The following is a 23,280-nucleotide window of genomic DNA, read 5'->3' on the forward strand; positions in this document are numbered from 1 at the left end:
AGTCTTTAAGCCACAAATGTGATTTTCTTAATATTATATGATGAAATGTAGGAATATGGGGAATATTTGCATAATTCAGTGATTCAATATTTCCCAAATGACCAATGAATGGTGTTATCATATTCAGTGTGCAAAACAGACTGGTGAATTTAATGTTACAGTAAGAACTGTTCACTGATATGGCTTCAGATTCCATGTTGCAACAACCAACCTACAACCAACCTACAACAATTTAGCACTTCTCAAGTTTTGATGCAGTAATATCAAAGAAGAGTATCTGCAGATATCTGCAAATGTTATTAACACATTTCTGTTTCCTCTCATATATGCGTGAGGGTGAATTTTCTTCATATACTTCAACCAAAAGAATATACCATTCTTTTCACTAAACTTTTTTGGTGAGGGAGGAATACATAGTTGTTTTTCATTAAAAGCATGCTATTTGGGGCTTCCCTGATGGTGCAGTGGATAAGAATCTGCCTGCCAATGCAGGGGACGTGGGTTTGATCTCTAGTCCAGGAAGATCCCACATGCCTTGGAGCAACTAAGCCCATGCACCACAACTATTGAGCCTGCACTCGAGAGCCCATGAGCCACAACTACTGAAGTCCGTGTGCCTAGAGCCTGTGCTCTGCAACAAGAGAAGCCACCACAATGAGAAGACCACACACCACAAATGAAGAGTAGCCCCCACTCACCGCCAACTAGAGAAAGCCCACGTGCAGCAACGAAGACCCAACACAGCCAAAAATAAATAAATAAATAAAATAAAGACAATCCTGCAGCCTGTGGAACAAAAAACCACATTCACAGAAAGACAGACAAGATGAAAACGCAGAGGGCTATATACCAGATGAAGGAGCAAGATAAAAGCCTAGAAAAACAACTAAATGAAGTGGAGATAGGCAACTTTCCAGAAAAGGAATTCAGAATAATGATAGTGAAGATGATCCAGGACCTCAGAAAAAGAATGGAGGCAAAGATCAAGAAGATGCAAGAAACGTTTAACAAAGACCTAGAAGAATTAAAGAACAAACAAACAGAGATGAACAATACAATAACTGAAAGGAAAACTACACTAGAAGGAATCAACAGCAGAATAACTGAGGCAGGAGAACGGATAAGTGACCTGGAAGACAGAATGTTGGAATTCACTGCTGCTGAACAGAATAAAGAAAAAAGAATGAAAAGAACTGAAAACAGCCTAAGAGACCTCTGAGACAACACTAAATGCAACAACATTTGCATTATACGGGACCCAGAAGGAGAAGAGAGAGAGAAAGGACCCGAGAAAACAACACTAAATGCAACAACACTTGCATTATACGGGACCCAGAAGGAGAAGAGAGAGAGAAAAGACCCGAGAAAACATATGAAGAGATTATAGTCGAAAACTTCCCTAACGTGGGAAAGGAAATAGCCACGCAAGTCCAGGAAGCACAGAGAGTCCCATACAGGATAAACCCAAGGAAGAACATGCCGAGACACATAGTAATCAAATTGGCAAAAATTAAAGACAAAGAAAAATTATTGAAAGCAGCAAGGGAAAAATGACAAATAATATATAAGGGAACTCCCATAAGGTTAACAGCTGATTTCTCAGCAGAAACTCTAAAAGCTAGAAGGGAGTGGCATGATATACTTAAAATGATGAAAGGGAAGAACCTACAACCAAGATTACTCTACCTGGCAAGGATCTCATTCAGATTTGATGGAGAAATCAAAAGCTTTACAGACAAGCAAAAGCTAAGAGAATTCAGCACCACCAAACCAGCTCTACAACAAATGCTAAAGGAACTTCTCTACGTGGGAAACACAACAGAAGAAAAGGACCTACGAAAACAAGCCCAAAACTATTAAGAAAATGGTAACAGGAACATACATATCAATAATTACCTTAAATGTGAACGGATCAAATGCTCCAACCAAAAGACACACGCTTGCTGAATGGATACAAAAACAAGACCCATATATATGTTGTCTACAAGAGACCCATTTCAGACCTAGGGACATATACAGACTGAAAGTGAGGGGATGGAAAAAGATATTTCATGCAAATGGAAATCAATTAAGCTGGAGTAGCAATCCTCCTATCAGATAAAATAGACTTTAAAATAAAGAATGTTACAAGAGACAAGGAAGGACACTACATAATGATCAAGGGATCAATCCAAGGAGAAGATATAACAATTATAAATATATATGCACCCAACATAGGAGCACCTCAATACATAAGGCAACTGCTAACAGCTATAAAAGAGGAAATCGACAGTAACACAGCAATAGTGGGGGACTTCAACACCTCACTTACACCAATGGACAGATCATCCAAACAGAAAATTAATAAGGGAGCACAAGCTTTAAGTGACACAATAGACCAGATAGATTTAATTGATATTTACAGGACATTCCATCCAAAAACAGCAGATTACACTTTCTTCTCAAGTGCGCATAGAACATTCTCCAGGACAGATCACATCTTGGGTCACAAATCAAGCCTCAGTAAATTTAAGAAAATTGAAATCATATCAAGCATCTTTTCTGACCACAACGCTATGAGATTAGAAATCAATTACAGGGAAAAAAACACAAACACATGGAGGCTAAACAATACGTTACTAAATAACCAAGAGATCACTGAAGAAATCAAAGAGGAAATCAAAAAATACCTAAAAACAAATGACAACGAAAACACGATGATCCAAAACCTATGGGATGGCAGCCACATAGCACAGGGAGATCAGCTCGGTGCTTTGTGACTGCCTGGAGGGGTGGGATAGGGAGGGTGGGAGGGAGGGAGATGCAAGAGGGAGGAGATATGAGAACATATATATATGCATAACTGATTCACTTTGTTATAAAGCAGAAACTAACACACCATTGCAAAGCAATTATACTCCAATAAAGATGTAAAAAAAACACAAAAAACAAAACATATGGGATGCATCAAAAGCAGTTCTAAGAGGGAAGTTTATAACTATACAATCGTACCTCAAGAAACAAGAAAAATCTCAAATAAACAATCTAACCTTACACCTAAAGGAACTAGAGAAAGAAGAAGAAAGAAAACCCAAGGTTAGCGGAAGGAAAGAAATCATAAAGATCAGAGCAGAAATAAATGAAATAGAAACAAAGAAAACAATAGCAAAGATCAATAAAACTAAAAGCTGGTTCTTTGAGAAGATAAACAAAATTGATAAACCATTAGCCAGACCCATCAGTAAAAGAGGGAGAGGACTCAAATCAATAAAATTAGAAATGAAAAAGGAGAAGTTACAACAGACACTGCAGAAATACAAAGTATGCCAATAAAATGGACAACCTGGAAGAAATGGACAAATTCTTAGAAAGGTACAACCTTTCAAGACTGAACCAGGGAGAAATAGAAAATATGAACAGACCAATCACAAGTAACAAAATTGAAACTGTGATTAAAAATCTTCCAACAAACAGAAGTCCAGGACCAGATGGCTTTACAAGTTAATTCTATCAAACATTTAGAGAAGAGCTAACACCCATCCTTCTCAAACTCTTCCAAAAAACTGCAGAGAAAGGAACACTCCCAAACTCATTCTACGAGGCCACCATCACCCTGATACCAAAACCAGACAAAAATACTACAAAAAAAGAAAATTACAGACCAAGATCACTCATGAATATAGATGCAAAAATCCTCCACAAAATACTAGTAAACAGAATCCAACAACACATTAAAAGGATCATACACCATGATCAAGTGGGATTTATCCCAGGGATGCAAGGATTCTTCAATATATGCAAATCAATCAATGTAATACACCACATTAACAAACTGAAGAAGAAAATCCATATGATCATCTCAATAGATGCAGAAAAAGCTTCTGACAAAATTCAACACCCATTTATGATAGAAAACTCTCCAGAAAGTGGGCATAAAGGGAACCTACCTCAACATAATAAAGGCCATATATGACAAACCCACAGCAAACATCATTCATAATGGTGAAAAACTGAAAGCATTTCCTCTAAGATCAGGAACAAGACAAGGATGTCCACTCTCACCACTATTATTCAACACAGTTTTGGACACGGCAATCAGAGAAGAAAAAGAAATAAAGGGAATACAAATTGGAAAAGAAGAAGTAAAGCTGTCACTGTTTGCAGATGACACGATACTATACATAGAGAATCCTAAAGATGCCACCAGAAAACTACTAGAGCTAATCAATGAATCTGGTAAAGTTGCAGGATACACAATTAATGAACAGAAATCTCTTGCATTCCTATATACTAATGATGAAAAATCTGAAAGAGAAATTAAGGAAACACTCCCATTTACCCCTGCAACAAAAAGAATAAAATACCCAGGAATAAACCTACCTAGGGAGACAAAAGACCTGTATGCAGAAAACTATAAGACATTGATGAAAGAAATTAAAGATGATACAAACAGATGGAGAGATATACCATGTTCTTGGATTGTAAGAATCAATATTGTGAAAATGACTATACTACCCAAAGCAATCTACAGATTCAATGCAATCCCTATCAAATTACCAATGGCATTTTTTACAGAACTAGAACAAAAAATCTTAAAATTTGTATGGAGACACAAAGACCCCGAAAAGCCAAAGCAGTCTTGAGGGAAAAAAGCAGAGCTGGAGGAATCAGACTCTCTGACTTCAGACTATACTACAAAGCTATAGTAATCAAGACAATATGGTACCGGCACAAAAATATAGATCAATGGAGCAGGATAAAAAGCCCAGAGACAAACCCACGCACATATGGTCAACTAATCTATGACAAAAGAGGCAAGGATATACAATGGAGAAAAGACAGTCTCTTCAATAAGTGGTACTGGGAAAACTGGACAGCTACATGTAAAAGAAAGAAACTAGAACACTCCCTAACATCACACACAAAAATAAACTCAAAATGGATTAGAGACCTAAATGTAAGACTGGACATTATAAAACTCTTAAAGGAAAACATAGGAGTAACACTCTTTGACATCAATCATAACAAGATCTTTTTTGATCCACCTCCTAGACTAATGGAAATAAAAACAAAAATAAACAAATGGGACCTAATGAAACTTCAAAGTTTTTGCACAGCAAAGGAAACCATAAACAAGATGAAAAGACAACCCTCAGAATGGGAGAAAATATTTGCAAACGAATCAACAGACAAAGGATTAACCTCCAAAATATACAAACAGCTCACGCAGCTCAATACTAAAAAAGCAACAACCCAATCCAAAAATGGGCAGAAGACCTAAATAGACATTTCTCCAAAGAAGACATACAGATGGCCAAGAGGCATGTGAAAAGCTGCTCAACCTCACTGATTATTAGAGAAATGCAAATCAAAACTACAATGAGGTAATACCTCACACCAGTTAGAATGGGCATCATCAGAAAATCTACAAACAGCAAATGCTGGAGAGGGTGTGGAGAAAAGGGAACCCTCTTGCACTGTTGGTGGGAATGTAAACTGATACAGCCACTATGGAGAACAGTATGGAGGTTCCTTAAGCAACTAAAAATAGAATTACCATATGATCCAGCAATCCCACTACTGGGCATATACCCTGAGAAAACCATAATTTAAAAAGACACATGCACCCCAATGTTCACTGCAGCACTATTTACAATACCCAGGTCGTGGAAGCAACCTAAATGTCCATCAACAGATGAATGGATAAAGACGATGTGGTACATATATATAATGGAATATTACTCAGCCATAAAAAGGAATGAAATTGGGTTATTTGTTGAGACATAGATGGATCTAGAGACTGTCAAACAGACTGAGGTAAGTGAAGTAAGTCAGAAAGAGAAAAACAAATATCGTATATTAATGCATATATGTGGAACCTAGAAAAATGGTACAGATGAACCAGTGTGCAGGGCAGAAATAGGACACAGATGTAGAGAACAAATGTATGGACAACACAGGGGGAAAGTGGTGGTGGTATGATGAATTGGGAGATTGGGATTGATATGTATACACTAATATGTATAAAATGGATAACTAATAAGAACCTGCTTATTATTTATATTTATTTATTAAAAAAATAAATAAAATTCAAAAAAAAAAAAAAAGACCAGCAGCCAAGGAGGAAAGAAAAGGATTCTAAGATTGTCAATTCATTAGATTAAACTAAGGTGTTCAAGTCAGTAAGCAAGGGGCTTGGGAGGCTCTAGGATTTTTGTTTTGTGATGTTTTAAAGTTTTTAATATCTTCAGAGCTGAGTTACGTATTTGGTCAATCAATGACAAACCTATAGAACATCTATGATTTCAAGTTCTTAAAATGAAAAAGACTCAAGCCCAAGGAATATTACATAAGGGAATATTCTGGCTAAGACAATCAGGACTTGAGTAATATCTTCCTCTGTTTCTCAAGAATAACAAAATCTACCTTCTGGTTTTTTTTTTTTTTTTTTTTAATGCGTTACGCGGGCCTCTCACTGTTGTGGCCCCTCCCGTTGCGGAGGACAGGCTCCGGACGCGCAGGCTCAGCGGCCATGGCTCACGGGCCCAGCCGCTCCGCGGCACGTGGGATCCTCCCAGACCGGGGCACGAACCCGTGTCCCCTGCATCGGCAGGCGGACTCTCAACCACTGTGCCACCAGGGAAGCCCACCTTCTGGTTTTGGATGCAGTGTTTTAATTGTAGTCTACATCATTAATATAAGGATGTTAGAAGGGGAAAAATGGTCTTTTTTTGGGGGGGGTAGTAATTTTGCTGGAGTGAACTGAATAAATGGCAATAACTCTTTAGGGAATTTTTAAGAAAAAGGAAATTTTCATGATCAAATTCTGAACTAAGAAAGCAATGTAAGGTACTTTATTCTAAATTAGCACTTTACAGTAAGGTAAGCACAAAAGCAAGGATTTTATATTGTTTTCCTAGCTGCAGAAGATTCTATTCAATTCCATGAAATACTAAGGAACAAAGGACTAGTATAACAGAGTGCCTACTACGTGGTAGGCACTGTATAGTAACTTACAGGGCATGTAATCCTCAATGAGGTACTACTATCCTCATTTTTCAAATGAGAAAACTGTGGTTCAGAGAAGTGAAGCAACTTGTCTGAGGTAAAATCCAGATCTGTCTTAATCCAAGGCATGCAATCATCCCACCTCCCCACTGTGACCCCAGGGAGTTAGCTAGTGTCTGATGATGGATATGACACTCAAAAACATATAACCAAATTAATGCTATAAATGCCTTTAGAGATACATATCTTGGTACTTAAAGGAGAGAAAGAGAGAGCGATCTCACAGAGCTGGAAATGGCAAGTTCAGGCTTAGCCTCCTCAGTAGAGAACAGTCTGGACTTCCTTGGCACAGCAGAGTGGCAACCACCCAACCAGAACCCTTCAGCGCTGCCTCAGAGCCCTCAGAGACCAGTAGAGACACATCCCATCAGGACACGGGAGCTAGTTGAGTGTCCCTGAGAAAAGGCTCGGCCCAGCACATTTCTGGCTTCTGCTACGCACACCTGCTTGCTCTGCCTCTTGCCTGGCTCGCCGGCTGTAGCCATCTTATTCACTTGCCATCTTTTTCACTGATGCTGCCACTCTGGGTTTTTCTCAGTTCCTCCAAGCTCTCTCTCCCTCTCCTCCCACCTTAGGGCTACTGCATATGCATCTACCTGCAATGTACTCCAGTCTATCAGGATTTTTAGATGGAATCATCAGAAACCGACTCTGGCTGATTTAAGCCTAAGGGAAATGGAGTGTATTGGGTGGCTCACAGAACTTCCAGGAAGGCTGCAATACGAGGTCTGGAGATTAGGAAGAGACAAAGCAAAGCTGGACAGACAGAACTTCATGCAGAATCACACCCAGAACCAGCCTGAAGAGGGCTCTGTTGCCTTTGCCTCTGAACGCAATGCTCCCTTAGACAAGGATATCCTGGAATCACTGCTCCGAAAACTGAATGTTGCTACCACACTCATTGCCACCTAGAAGAAATTCTCAGCTCTGCTTTTTGGTATCACTAGTTCCTGATTCACTGCCTTGGACAGATGACTCTGACCAAGCCTGGGTCATGTTCCCAAACTCTAACTGCAAGGAAGGCTAGGAAAGTGAGTAGGTGGGCTTTGGAGAAGCCTGCCCCTTACCAAGACTCACACCGTGGGAAGGAATTCAGGAAAGGAATTCAGATGCTAAATAGCCAAGAAGTTCCACCCCTCCTTTCTTCCCCTGCTTTGCCTTTTCAAGACTGGCCTCCTTACAGTTCAGGTCTTTGCTGAACCAGCTCCTCAGAGGCCTTCCCTTGACCACCTCATCTTAAAAGATCTTCCGTCTGTTGTTACCTGCACCATGTTTGTTCCTTCACTGTACTTATCACAGTCGATCATCATTTATTTGGACTGTACCTTTCATGAGTACCTTGACTGCTTTGTTCACCTGTTTCCCAGAGCCCCCGACCAAGCCTTACACAGATGCTCTCAGTGAACAGCTGTTGAATGAACGAGTAAGTGCATGAATACTTAAGAAGGCAGAGACTCTACCTGCTTAATTTTCTCTAGATTCAATGCAGCTTTATGTTAAAGGAGTTTCCACACATTACACTGGGAATCAATCGAAGTACTTTATAGGCACAGTCACAGTCTTATTAATTAGTACAATACCATGTTCCATTTTGTATTTCCATTATTATTACTATTATTGAGTGGTATTGCTTATCTAATTGGCATGCGATCATGCTATGGATTTTCACTAGGCAGTTTCTGCTCATAATTGGCCACTTTTCTTACCTGAACACATAGAGATTTAAAAATACGTTTGAAAAGGTATATCTTGCTCTCTGTAACAAATCAGGTATAATCTTGTGTGCTATTATATGCCAAGTGTTTTCTTACAGAGAACTTCATAATCAAGATCTAGATGTGGCATTAATGACTAATGACTTCCCGGCTATGTCAGGATCTGAGATCATTAAACCTTTTCAGGAATGCTTCCCCACCATTACGCGGTTAAGTCCCTTAATTGGGGCTTTTATCGACTGCAGCAGCTCAGTAAATGTTTTTAATTCATCATTAGCTTTACAGTAATGAGTGTAGCCACTCAGTCGCCACTTCCAGCAAGCTGGTTCCTGGCTCCATGCCCCTGGACCTTAAACATGACTCTGGTCTAGTACTTCTCCACCACAAGAATCTGAGACCCTGACGTCTAGAGTCTTATAGATCTTTGCATTTTCCAGAATGTTCAACAGGGGCTTGGACACATGTTAATTATTACTCTGTTGAATGTTGGCTACATGAATTTAGTGGCTATTTTAAAGTCTCTCTTAAATGTGTCTGTGTTCTCTCTCCACACGTAATGTAGTGCTTGTAAACACTGTCTATAGAACTGCATCTGGCTCTTTGTCCCACCACCCTGGGAAGTCTAGAGTTTATGCTAAAAGGGCTTATCCCTTCTAAGGGTCCTTATCCTACTTGCAAAACTGTGTACAATATTTTATGTGTAGGTGAATTTATTCAAGGAGAGGCTGTAATTTTCACCAGCCTCTCTGAGTTAGAAAAGTTTAAGAACTACTGCTCCAGAAGCTTCTAAATCTCAAATTGTCCATCGGAAGTATAGGTGGAGAAAAATTCTACCTACATGCACACTTCCTCTCTCCCTGTATTCCTAAAAGGGGAGAAGTAGTGCTAACAGTAATGATAATAATAGTAATAATAAACGTTCATTGGACACATACAAAAAAATAAATAAAAAATAAAATAAAGTGGGATAGGTTCTTAAAATGAGGAAAAAATATATATTTATACATATGTGCTTATGACTTTTATGTGCAAGAGAATATAAATTTTAAAAAAACAGAAAAAAATAAAATAAAATAAAATTTAAAAAAGCAAGTCATTTATGTCATCATATAATGGGTTTAATTTTGTTATTTCAAAATGAATTAATAAATATTTTTTAAATTTCTGTTTTAATTTCTAATATGGAAAGTATTGCTAGATATAATCCATATATTTTCAGAAATGTTGGAGTCCCTAATAATTTTTAAGAATGTAAAAAGTTCCTGAAACCAAAAAGTCTGAGAACTGCTACACTATATCATACTAGTGGTGGGATGAAATGCACCAGGAACTCAGAGTGTGAGCTGGGTCACATTAATGTCAGAGCCTTAAAGATTTAGACTTCTTCAAGGCAGTCCCTTGTAAGCCTCCCTGAATCCAGACCATTCCCTAACTTCAGTTATCATGCGGCCCAGCCCTATCTATGGCTCTTGTCCTTGGAATTTCATAGAAATAGTTTTGCCCTTATCTCTCTAACAGGATCCCTATAATAAACTACATTTTACTGAAGCTACCTTAAGTGGCTTCCTTGTAACCAAAGCAGCCTGACCAAAACCATATACATGCATCTGTTTTAAATATGAACCCTGATCAACAGGAAAGGAATGCTTCTGTTTCTATATCAAAATAACTCTACCTCGTGATCTTTTGGTTTGACGTAATTTGATGGAAAAATTCCAGTTCTATCTCTGATACTTCCTGTCCACCATTCTCCATCTTTCTGGGTCACCAATATTTCTTCACCTTCAGTGAAAGTCAAATCTCCAGGTTCTGCACTTGAATACGGATAAAGTGCAATATACTCTGTAGGAAACAAAGCAAAAAGAAACTAGTTTTGGTTGCAAGATTACAGAAGTAAAAAAAAAAAACAAACTGTTGATCTCCAAGATCTTGAGTAATTTTGCTGTAAAAGCCCTTGTGATTTAAGGAAACTTAATGTAAAGAGATGTTAAGGTAGAAAACGGAATGAAGTAATTATTTAATACATCATGTCACAGAGAATAACCCCAAAACTACAAATAGATCAGTATCTTTACAGATAGTCAAGACATGAAAAGTTTTTTTTAACCTTCTTACATATAGTTTAATCTGCTAAATTCTTTTCTCTTTAATTCTTTTACATACAGTTATGGAAATGCCCACTATTCAGCTGACATCAGTACTAGAGGCCAATTTCCATCACAACGGCCCAGCTCCTAGCACAGTGCTTGGCACAGAATAGATGCTCAATAAATATTTGTTCATGAATAACCTTATGGGAAATGTCTAAGTTTTTATACTGGCTTTGTTTTTTTGTTCAGATGATTACTAGTACTTAGAAGAAACAGTCAATGACAAGGTTTTAGAAGTCTCTTTTTCTTTCTTCTAGTACTATTTGTATTTGCTGACATGAAATTTGCTCTGTAGATCATAAACTGGAGATGGCCAGAACCAGTATCCGGAAACTATTTACTATCCACATTCCCATATTATTCAATTTAGCTGACTTCAAAAGATGAAAAATGCTTACAAGGTTAAGGTATGTTGCAACAAGCCAGGTCCTTTCCAAAATGCTCCTCACCACTTTCCTAGGATCATTCCACTGCAGTTATTCCACAGTAAACCTCTGGTTGCAGCCTTGCTGGTGACTTGAGTTCCCTAACCTTTCACAGCTGAGCCTTGGCTCATACCTTTCCCTCTGTCCACCAAGCTTTCTCTTCATCACTAAGCAAGAACCTACTCATTGTTTAAGATGATTCAACATGGTCACCTCTGTGGATTCACAGGTCCTACTCAAAATTATGTTTTTGTTCATTCATTATATAATTTATTACAATTATATGCCTAGCCTTCCCATTTTACTGTGAGCACTTGGGAAACTGTATTTTATTCATCCGTGTATATTTCAGGCTCTAGCATACAATCTCTAATGTAGTAGATACTGAATAAACTGTTTAATTTACCATTAAGCTGATTTTCTTGAGCAATATAAACAAAATGTACTTAAACTGTTCAACTAATTTTACAGTGAATATATAATTCATTTATAAACCTATACAACTATTAAATAAAAATATTGTCTGAAATAAGGGTGGACATTTTTCAGCACAATATCAAAATTAAGATACTCAAACAACCCAAAGGGCAATAAAAAAATTCTTTGTAATATTTATGATTAAAGTGTATCTTGATTTCAAATCCTACTTAATGATTTACATGGTACACTGTAATTAAAATGCAATTCAGGGGGCTTCCCTGGTGGCGCCGTGGTTGGGAGTCCACCTGCCAATGGGGGGGATGCGGGTTTGTGCCCCGGTCCAGGAGGGTCCCGCATGCGGCGGAGTGGCTGGGCCCATGAGCCATGGCCGCTGGGCCTGTGCGTCCGGAGCCTGCGCTTCACAATGGGAGAGGCCACAACGGTGAGAGGCCCGCGTACCGCAAAAAAAAAAAAAAAAAAGAAAATGCAATTCAGGGAATTCCCTGGCGGTCCAGTGGTTAGGACTCCACACTCTCACTGCTGAGGGCCCGGGTTCAATCCCTGGTCAGGGAACTAAAAATCCCACAAGCCGCGCAGTAAGGCCAAAAACAAACAAACAAACAAGTGCAATTCATAAACAACTAAATGTACTGAAATTTCCTTATATTCTAAACATCTATAATCTAGATATATAGTAAAAGGAAAACAAAAAACTTCATGCTATCTCACTGCAACACTTATCTATGATCTTATTTATTGAGGCAGTCTATGCTGAATTTTTATAGTACTGATTTTCTAAAAGCGTCAAGTATTTTCAGCTATATATTTTCTATATCCTCAATATTCATGTGAAATAGAGCGGGAGCAGGTTTTCCTAACCTCACTTTAATACTGAAGACACAGAAGTAAGGAGAGTAACAACTGTGGGAAGTCAGTAGCTAATTTGACTTCCATCTAATTTATAAATCGCCAAAAGCTCACCTTCTCCCACTGTACAGGCTGCAGAGGTAGGTTTCTTGTTTACAGCTGCATACAAAGCTTCTGGTCTGCCAAATATACACACAAACAGATTAAAAAAAATAATAAAATAACAAAAAAAGACATCAACAAGTAAATAAAAAAGGTGATTTGATGAAAACAGGAGGTTTTAGCAGTGCATTCTTTTTAAGGGCTAAAATTAATTGAAATATTGTCTCAGTACACAGGCTAGAAATACCCTCATATGCAAAATCCTAGTGGATTAAGAACTGCCTACTTACAAACGACTTAATTTTTTAAATCTATTGAGGTAATTTCAATATGATTTATAAATAATTTTTCAAATGTGAGATATTTTGCCTTTCTAAAGTAACTTAAAAGACATGAGGCATTGGTAAATGGGCAGTTATTTGGTAAAGCACACATGGGACTTGACTTGGTTTAGAGAAAAATAAGGGCAGTATATAAATTTTACTACTTGTTTAGAGCACAGTACATTTAAAAATATGTAAAAATAACGGGACTTTATTTTTACATTTTGGAACATACATAGCTTTTATTTCCAACTTAACCCAGGAAACTGTTTTCAAAAATCTGGAAAACTGTGGCATTTTAAGAACTAGACATCTGTAGAATACACCAGGGCTCCCCAGGACCTGTGGGTAAATTGTATAGTGAAGCAGTTTGTAGGTTAACAGAGGGGACCCTTACTACAGCTCATGAGCACACTGAATGGACTGCCTTGACGAATTCTCCATTACCGCAGCATTTCGAGTTGCATGCCTTATCTGTTAGAAAAGATCAGTAATTGAATGAAAAGTTAGAAGAAATGCCCTTTAAGGCATTTAAACTTAATCCCTTTGTGTTTAAGTTTTCCTTCTCTGTAAAATGTCATGGAGTTTAAATAAGATAATTACTATAAAGGGTCTAGCACAGTGCCAGCATACACATCAGCTATGTATTATTGTTGTTCCTGTTATTACACACTCTAAATCTAAAATTCCATGTCAGTCTGAAAAGTAAATTTCTGCATTTGAACTGAAAATTGATGTATAGAACCTGAGCACTGAAAGGATTTTTAAAGATTTTTTAGTTTATTATTTTCATTCAACCAATTAAAAAACTAGAGACCAAGCAGGTTACCCCATACAGTCTGGCAAAAATAGCAGAATCAGAACTCAAGGCTCTTGATTTCCAAAGACCCCGTTCCTTTTCAATAAATCATTTTGCTTTTCTATTTAGATCAATTTCCATATAAAACACAAATGATAATTACCCACAGCTATATTAGAGTACTTATTTGTTTGTATTAAAGATGTCTGATGACCTGACTCCCTTACAGACTGGGAAACAAAGGCCAGAGACCTTATCTGGTTTTGTTTTTTGTTCATGCAAAAGTTCATTCATTTGATTGTCCTTTCATTCGCTTCTCTCCTCATTTACTAAGTAAATATGATTGAGTAGCTACTATGCATTAAGATCACACTAGGTATGGAAAAACTGAAAAATGAACAAAAGAGATGTGAATCCCACCCTCCTGGAGTTTATGACCTGATAAGGGATATAGGTAAGAAAGTAAATAACTACAACACAGTGTGTCATGAGCCGTAAGAAACGTGATGTTCAGGGAACTCTGGAGGCCCAGAGATGGGAACGCCTCACTCTGGCAAAGGTGAGGCCCTTGGTATTGATTTGTCTAAATATTGACAATTTACAGTAAATAATAAGGGAGAAACCTCCAAAGGAAATGAAAAATAACTTCTCTAACTGACCTGATGTTAGTACAAAGAAAGCAACAGATCTAAAATCTTAAGCACTTTGAAAACTTTAGGAATCTGAAATAACTAGAATAAAAGATGTTCAAAAATTGGAACAAATCATCTGAGGTATGATTTTTTTCACTCTAGGAATCACCCTTCTGATATCAAACTCAAGCGTAAACTTTTAATTTTCCTGCACAGCCAACTGTACTGTGGCTGACTCATCAGTGAAAATACCAACATCCACGCCTCATGTAAACACACAAAAATGCTTACTCTTGGGCTTCCCTGGTGGCGCAGTGGTTGAGAGTCCGCCTGCCGATGCAGGGGACACGGGTTCGTGCCCCGGTCCGGGAAGATCCCACATGCCGCGGCGCGGCTGGGCCCGTGAGCCATGGCCGCTGAGCCCGCGCGTCTGGAGCCTGTTGCTCCGCAACGGGAGAGGCCACAGCAGTGAGAGGCCCGTGTACCGCCAAAAAAAAAAAAAAAAAAAAAAAAATGCTTACTCTTCCCGCCTGACTTCACTCCCAGGGATGATTTTGACGTAAGATTTTGGAAACCATCCTCTTCCTCCATGCACCTCCCCAAACCACCAATTTTCTTGCTGCTCCAAGACAGTAATGATATCATGTTTTGAGAAGTTCAAGTGGTTATCTTTCTTTGCAGTCCAGGAACAAAGGGCCTGTGCTTTTAGGTTTTCTACAACCTGTCCCTGTGAAATCAAAACCACAAAATTAAAAACAAACAAACAAAAAACACAATGGTAACCATGATTTTTGTTTTCTAGTATATAACATACTTACTGTTCAAACAGCAGACCAGTTTGGTGTGGTGGTGACTTAATATCAATGGTGACTTAATCTACTAACCAACTTAAAATTATATATGACAGACAACCACCTGAATAGCCTTCTGTGAAGTTAAAGACCCAACAGCTACCATTCAAGGAAACATCTTGGCACTAAGTATCACAGGTATGGAAGGTAAACCCTGGGTATGCAAGAAGTGTACTCATAGATCCATCAAGTATGTATCACAGAACAAATGAAAAGGGGAACCCTCTCTCTCCTCCAGTTTCCAAAGTCTCCTCACTGCAGTGGATTCTGTTTATTCCACTAGGAATGGAGATGCAGTTGTGATGGGCCTCCCTCCACTTTTCTGTTTTCTGTTTCATAACGTCTTCGTATTCTTATTCATCCTTCTTTCTTTCCTTCTTCTCTCAGAGGAAGGAGTGTTTTCATTTTGTTGATAGGGCTAGCCTCTTTACCTGTGCTCTAAACTTTCTATCATGTCCTCCCACCTTCTAACAATATTTTGTAACACTGTGAATTCTCTCTTGAATCTTTAACTTTCCACTTCTCTATTTACTTCTACTTCTTTAATTCTTAAAAAATATTTTTTTATTTATTTGGCTATACTGGGATCTTAGTTGCTGCATGTGGGATCTTAGGTTGTGGCATTTGGGATCTAGTTCCCTGACCAGGGATTGAACCTGGGCCCTCTGCATTGGGAGTGTGGAGTCTTAACCACTGGACCACCAGGGAAGTTCCCTTACTTCTACTTCTAACTTCCTTAAAGAAAGAACAGTCTTAAACTTGCTTTCCAATTTCACCCCTCAGTCCTTTCTAATTTAGCTTCTGTAACCATCACAATACTGAATCTCTTGATAAGATCATTGATAACATCAGAGCCAAAAGCTTCTTGCAAACCCTTACCTTCTCTGATCTCTGAACAGTGCTGACATCACTAAAACCCCTGCAGTTCGTGAAGTTCACTCTCTGGTGATTGATGGGATGGCTCCTCTTTAGTCCAGTCTCCTTCCCTTCGTGTTTTACATGATTTCCCTAATCTTATTTATGCCTATGATTTCTCAAATCTGTATCTTAATTATAACTTTATCTTTTGAGCTCCAGACTTGTAAATCAAGCTGCCTGCTGGGCCTTCCCAGCAGGCTGTCCCTCCTACAAATACCTAAGTTGCACGTCTGAAATGTAATCACTTTTAGAACCCACAAAACCCACTCCTCTGGTACTGCCATCCTCTCAGTTACTCAAGCTAAAGACCCTGAAGAGGTATGTTTAACTCCAACTTCTTCCTCACTCTTCACAGTCAATGAATTGCCAATTTTATGTTGATTCCTAACACTCTTTTAAGTCCATCTCCTCTTCTATATATTTTCATTACTGGTTCACATCATCTGTTACTTAGCTATTGTAATATCCTCCCTTTCTTGGTCTCCTCCCTTTGCTTCCTTCCACTAATCTGGCCTCTACACTACTGCCAGAGTTATCCTTCTAAAATATACACTTCAACTCTCCTCTTAAAAACCTTCATGGGCTTTCCACTGCCAGTTGCTTAGCATGGTATTAAATGCTTCACAAATAAACCTCAACCTCTCTCTCCAACTTCACTTAACCATTTCTTCATGAATTCTGTACTCTAGCCACACTATAAACAATACTTGCTTCCTATAAACTCCTCTTGTTAACATGCCTCAGTGACTTTTCCCAAATTGTTCTTTCACAGGAATAACTTTCCTTCTTTGTCTGGTGAAAGCTTGCTCATTTTTGAAGGTTCGACTGAAATGCCTTACCTATTGTGAAGCCTGCTCCAATTCCCACAGATTGAATTGAAATGCTCTCTCCTATACCCCTCAAGATTTCATAAAATATCTTTATTACAACACTTCTCATACAGTTATTTATTTATATGTTTGTCTTCATTAAATTGACTTCTTAATGGCAGAGGTTTTTTTTTTTTTTCCATTAAATTTCTAGCACATAATAAATGCCTGGAACCTGTGGTCACACAATAAACATTTTTTGAGTGAAGGACTCTATTCTGACGAAGTCTGCAATTTCTTTTTAATAATGTTAATGTAACAATGCTGGCATCTCGGTTACATCTAAACGAGAGGCTAAACATATATATAACACAGTTCTCACACAAATGACGTACTTAAGGAAAACACAAACAAAAAAACCCCAAGCCCAAGCTCTTCTTACAATAACTACAAATTAAGACTATAATCAGATTTGTAAAAATGATACTTTGAGCTCAGAAACCTTAGCTGGTAGCAACTTGCTACTATGAGAATAAATTGTTGGGAAACCTCTAATAATTTCTTCAACCTCGTATCACATATGAATGGTAAGAAAAGAAACTAAATGATACAAACTTTGGTTAGATGAGTAAATGATGGCCTTGTACAAAAATCTTCATTCTATTTTATGTGAACGAGGAGCAATGTCAAAGAATAAAACACAAGAAAATTAAAGATACATACCTGTCCGTGAATAGGTGATGTAGATACAGGGGACACAGTGCGAGTAAAAGCTGATTTTTTCTGCCATGATGTGTTAACAGTTAGGCTTGAAAACGATATGTTTTGATAATCAGTCACTGATGCTGGTTGATTTGAAGAAAGTGATCTATAAATATAACAATATGACAAAAGTATACTTAATTGTTCAGAATCTAATGAAGTACTACCAATTTATCTATTTGTATATAATATACATTGTGTTGAAACACAACCTGGGCAAAAAACAAAATTTATGAACTACTGACCCATGTTTTTATTTACTAAACTTCAGCATTAAATTTGGAACAAAAGGTACTCTTAGAGAGTCCAGGGTAGATTACAATATGATTAAGTAGCAGGTTGACACAAATACATATTAGGTGTTCACACATTTGCAGAGACGTGTAAACTCCATTATTAGCTAAAAACTTACTCAGAAGTTGAGGTAGCAGATAAAGACACTGTAGGAGGAAGTAAGGCCTTCTTAGGCGACACAGATTTTTCAGACGTTATTTTTTCTACATAGTTGCATGGAAACCAGCCAAAATTTCCTTGAAAACTACCATAAAGCCAACCAGGTTCTCCTACGGTTTTTTCATCAACCTATGGAAACAAAAAGTAGGGTTAACAGTGGTTAGAAAGCCACTTATTTACAAAGGAAAGAGATGCAGACCACTGTCCAGCAACCTAATTTTCAGAATTAAGTCCGTCTAACTAAACAGCTAAAGCACTTTCTACAGTAGATTATTATCTCTAATGATGGACAAGGTGCCTTTTTAAATTTAAATTTTTAATTTTATCCAAGTTAATACACAAAAATAGTTTACATTCCTATCAGAGTCTTTTTGAACTCTCTAGGAGAAACAGAAAACTTTTTCTGAATACTATTTTCCAGCTGGTAAAACACAGAGGAGATTTATAGTTTCATTTCTTCTCCCAGACATTTCCCTCCTATAGTCTGGATGGCATCCTCTGTCCTCACAGCACCCCTTCTTCTGCTTTTTGGTCCTTTGTCCTTTAAACACTGATGATACCTCAAGTTTTATCACTGGCTCTCTTACTTCATACTATACTCTTCTGGAAGAGGCCCACTCACTTCTATAGTGATCAGTTCTTTATACGATATATTTGCAGAACTGACTTCTTTTTTCTAATGGGATAAGCCTGTACTTTCAACTACTTCCCAGATACCTTCAACTGGATGATCCACAAGAACTTCCAACTCAAGTCTAAGATTGAACTTGTTTTCTTCCCCAGTCTACTCCTTCTCCTAAATTCCTGTATCTCTGTTATTCTTACCATCACAGACTTAGTCATTCTAAATAAAAAAATCTTTGGATAGGGAGGGTGGGAGGGAGGGAGATGCAAGAGGGAAGAGATATGGGGACATATGTATAACTGATTCACTTTGTTATAAAAGCAGAAACTAACACACCATTGTAAAGCAATTATACTCCAATAAAGATGTAAAAAAAAAAAAATCTTTGGCTCTTACCTCTCTTACACTTCCATATCCAAACTGTGTTGATTTTGCTTCTAAAAGCTCTTTCGAATTTTTTTGTTTCAACCCTACCCTCCTAACTTACTTCAGGCCTTTTTCATTTCACACCTAGATTACTGTAATCTTTACTCATCCTTCAAGATTCTGTTAACCGCCCCCAAACTAGGTCAGAGTTATCTCATACATACTGTCATGAGATAGCATGCATTATCATACTGTGTGATTCTTTATTTACATGTACTCTTCCATTTGTCTGTGAGCCTTTTAATTGATACCCATTGCCCAGCATAATACATATTTGCTTAATTCATTGAATAAATATGCCAACTATGTCTCTGTTCTCCACTCCATTTTCTACACTTTTTAGATAACCTTTCTAAAATAGATTTGACAGTGTAGAATTTGTATGGTGATTCCATATCCATTAAGATTTTTAAAAACACTTTTTTTGAGGTATAATTAGTATATTATAAATTTCACATTTAAGGTATTAAATGTGATAAGTTTTGACATACGTATACAGTTGTGAAAAATCACACAACCAAGATAATAAACATATCTATCAACCCAAAATGTCTCCTTTTGCTCTACTGAAAGCACTCCCTCCCACTCCTCCACTTGACCCACACCCCATCTCCAGGAAGACACTGGTCTGCTTTTTGTCATTATAAATTAGTCTGCATGCTCTAGAACTTTATATAAATAAAATCACACAATATACATCCCTTTCTGGGGGGTCTGACTTTTACTCGGCCTATTATTTATTATTATTTTGAGATCCATCCATGTTGTAGTGAATGTGAATAGTTCATTTCATTTTATTGTTGAGTAATATTACATTGTATGATGTACCACAATTTGTCTGTTTACCTACTGATGTAAGATTGAATTGTTTCCAGTTTCTGGCTATTACAAATAAAGCTGCTATAAACATTTGTCTTTGTATGCTTGGACATATGCTTTCAATTCTCTCGAGTAAAGATCTAGGAGTGACAGAGCTGGCTCATATGGTAGATGCATGCTTAACTTATTTTACTGATAATAATGACTTTATTGAGATATAATTCACCATACAATCCTCCCATTTAAAGTACACAAATCAATGGATTTTAGTATATTCACTTATGCAACCATTATCACAATCAATTATAGAACCTTCTCTATTAAAAAGAAACCTTGTACTATGTTGTATCTAACAGTCTAAGAAACCCTTGAGCAGCCCAAAGCTGTAAGGATTTTCTCCAATGTCTTTTTCTAGAAGTTCTACAGTTCTAGGTTTTACATTTCAGGATTTACCTCTGATCTATTTTGAGTTAACTTTCATATATGTTGTAAGGAATAAATCAAAATTCATTTTTGTGCATATGGATATCCAAATGTTCCAATGTCATTTGCTTTTTAGAAAAGACTAGGATTTCCCTGGTGGTGCAGTGGGTAAGAATCCGCCTGCCAATGCAGGGGACATGGGTTTGAGCTCTGGTCCAGGAAGATCTCACATGCCGCAGAGCAACAAAGCCTAGGCACCACAACTGCTGAGTCTGCGCTCTAGAGCCTACGAGCCACAACTACTGAAGCCCGTGCGCCCTAGAGCCCGTGTTCCGCAACAAGAGAAGCCACCGCAATGAGAAGCCTGCACACCTCAACAAAGAGTAGCCCTCGCTTGCCGCAACTAGAGAAAGTCTGTGCAGCAAGAAAGACCCAATGCAGCCATAAATAAATAAATAAATTTATATATAAAAAAAAGAGTATCCTTTCTCCACTGAGTTGCCTTTGCACCTTTATAAAAAATCAGTTATATAAATATGCAGTTGTAGATCCAGTTATTCTGTTCCACTTGTCTATTTTCCAATCTAGATACTAATACTACACCATTCTTACTGCTATAACTTCTATAATAAGCCTTATAATCAGGTAGCATAAGATCTCCAACTTTGTTCTTCTTTTTCCAAAGTGGTTTGGTTATGAATCAGCTTGTAAATTTTTACAAAAAAGTGGACAAGAAGTACTGAGATCTTCCTGAATGGAACAGTTGTAGGATAGAGCCTGAGGATTTGCCCAAACTGTTCTCGTTTAAGTATTATTTCCTAAGCTCTGTATTTATCTAAAACAGAGATAATTTAGAAAAAAAATGTTAAAAAAAATATATAATATGTATAAAAATTCTCTATTAAAAAGGGCTACCCTTTTAATATGTCTGATGAACTTAATGTGATTGAGAGACGCCTATATTGCTGTTTCTGTTATCTTGTGCACGAGACCTATTAGACGTGTGAAAATACCCCTTGGAAAAGAAGTCTGTGCTAATATAATTGTACATTCTATGCTGTCATATGTAGCATATCACATAGACAACTGTCTGGCTGTACTTGGAAGACTTTTTGAAATCTGATTGCTACTCAATGATTTTGTTTTAAAGAGTGTTAAACAGATCACATATGCAAGTAATAAGACCAAAAATCTTAACACCAATGTATACAATTAAACTGCATAGCTTATATTCTTTTTTTTTTTTTTTTTTTTTTTTTGCGGTACGCGGGCCTCTCACTGTTGTGGCCTCTCCCGTTGCGGAGCACAGGCTCCGGACGCGCAGTCTCAGCGGCCATGGCTCATGGGCCCAGCTGCTCCGCGGCATGTGGGATCCTCCCGGACCGGGGCACGAACTCGTGTCCCCTGCATCGGCAGGCGGACCCTCAACCACTGCGCCACCAGGGAAGCCCCCTAGCTTATATTCTTAAAAAAAAAAAAAAAAAAAGCCTGGTGGGAGTTTGACTGAAACTGCCTTGAATCTATAGAAAAATTTGAGAACTGCTTTCTTATTAATATAGAGTCTTCCAATCCATAAACATGGTATAGCTTTCCATTTATTTAGGTCTTCCATTTTTCTCAACACTTTGTAATTTTCAATAAACAGGTCCTGTACATCTTTTGTCAGTTTTTTTTTTTTTTTTTTTTTTTTTTTTTTATGCGTTACGCGGGCCTCTCACTGTTGTGGCCTCTCCCGTTGCGGAGGACAGGCTCCGGACGCGCAGGCCCAGCGGCCATGGCTCGCGGGCCCAGCCGCTCCGCGGCACGTGGGATCCTCCCAGACCGGGGCACGAACCCGCGTCCCCTGCATCGGCAGGCGGACTCTCAACCACTGCGCCACCAGGGAAGCCCCTGTCAGTTTTATATCTAAGCATTTCATATTTTGTATGTTACTGTAAATGTTATTTTTAATTTCAATTTCTGAATATCCATTGCTTGTATGTAGAAATACAACTAATTTCTGTATATTGATCTTGTTTCCTGCAACTTTGCTAAACTCACTTATTACTTCTAGTAGCTTTTTTTTTAAGATTCTATGGGATTTTCTACACAATCATGTCTTCTGCAAATTAAATCTTACTTCTCCATTTCCAATCTTGATGTCTTTTATTCTATGCTGAGTCACTGCAGATCCATTACGATTTTTATCCTAGAAGATCCCATCTCTCTAGTTTTAAGCTCTTCAAAGTTCAAACTTCTTAGTGTAGAATTCAAGGCCTCTGAAATTGTGGTTTCTTTGTCAAGTACCAACTTACCTTTCTAGCTTCATCTCCTAATATTTGTCCCATATTCTAGGTAAGTGGTTATGTGACATTCTTTAAACACACCAGGCTCGGTGTTTTTGTTCAAGATATTCCTCCTGCCAGAATTTTGTCGGGTTTAGGGGAAAGAACACAGACTTTGGAGTTAAGTGAACCATGTTTCAGTCTTAGCCTTGCCACCTGGCTGGTAATCTGCTGTAAGGTAATGAATATCATCTAAAGCCTCAGTATGTTCATCCATAAATTTGGGGGGAAAATACCTGCCCTACCTTCCTCCAGGTTATTCTGAGGATTAAATTAAGAATATTTATAAAAGTGCTTAGTAAACTGTAAAGCTCTAAACAAGTATAAAGCATAATACTTTGAGCCCTTTCTCCATCCTATCCTTGGGGAAAATGTCCCCAATGCTATTTG

General features: G+C 37.9%; 1 protein-coding gene across 10 annotated transcripts in view; it reads right to left on the minus strand.

The window, feature by feature from the left end:
• The window catches only part of ITSN2 (intersectin 2), a 173,313-nt gene that overhangs the window by 58,101 nt on the left and 91,932 nt on the right, over positions 1-23,280 (minus strand). For all 10 annotated transcript variants that reach the window (XM_032652403.1, XM_032652396.1, XM_032652398.1 and 7 more), the window contains 5 exons: positions 18,233-18,402; positions 17,782-17,926; positions 15,002-15,207; positions 12,739-12,803; positions 10,438-10,604 (listed from right to left, as the gene is read on the minus strand). In XM_032652403.1, coding sequence (XP_032508294.1) covers positions 10,438-10,604; positions 12,739-12,803; positions 15,002-15,207; positions 17,782-17,926; positions 18,233-18,402 — 753 coding nt within the window. The remainder of the gene's footprint in view (positions 1-10,437; positions 10,605-12,738; positions 12,804-15,001; positions 15,208-17,781; positions 17,927-18,232; positions 18,403-23,280) is intronic.

The sequence above is a fragment of the Phocoena sinus genome, chromosome 13 (assembly GCF_008692025.1).
Source record: "Phocoena sinus isolate mPhoSin1 chromosome 13, mPhoSin1.pri, whole genome shotgun sequence".
In the NCBI taxonomy this organism is placed as follows: Eukaryota; Metazoa; Chordata; class Mammalia; order Artiodactyla; family Phocoenidae; genus Phocoena; species Phocoena sinus.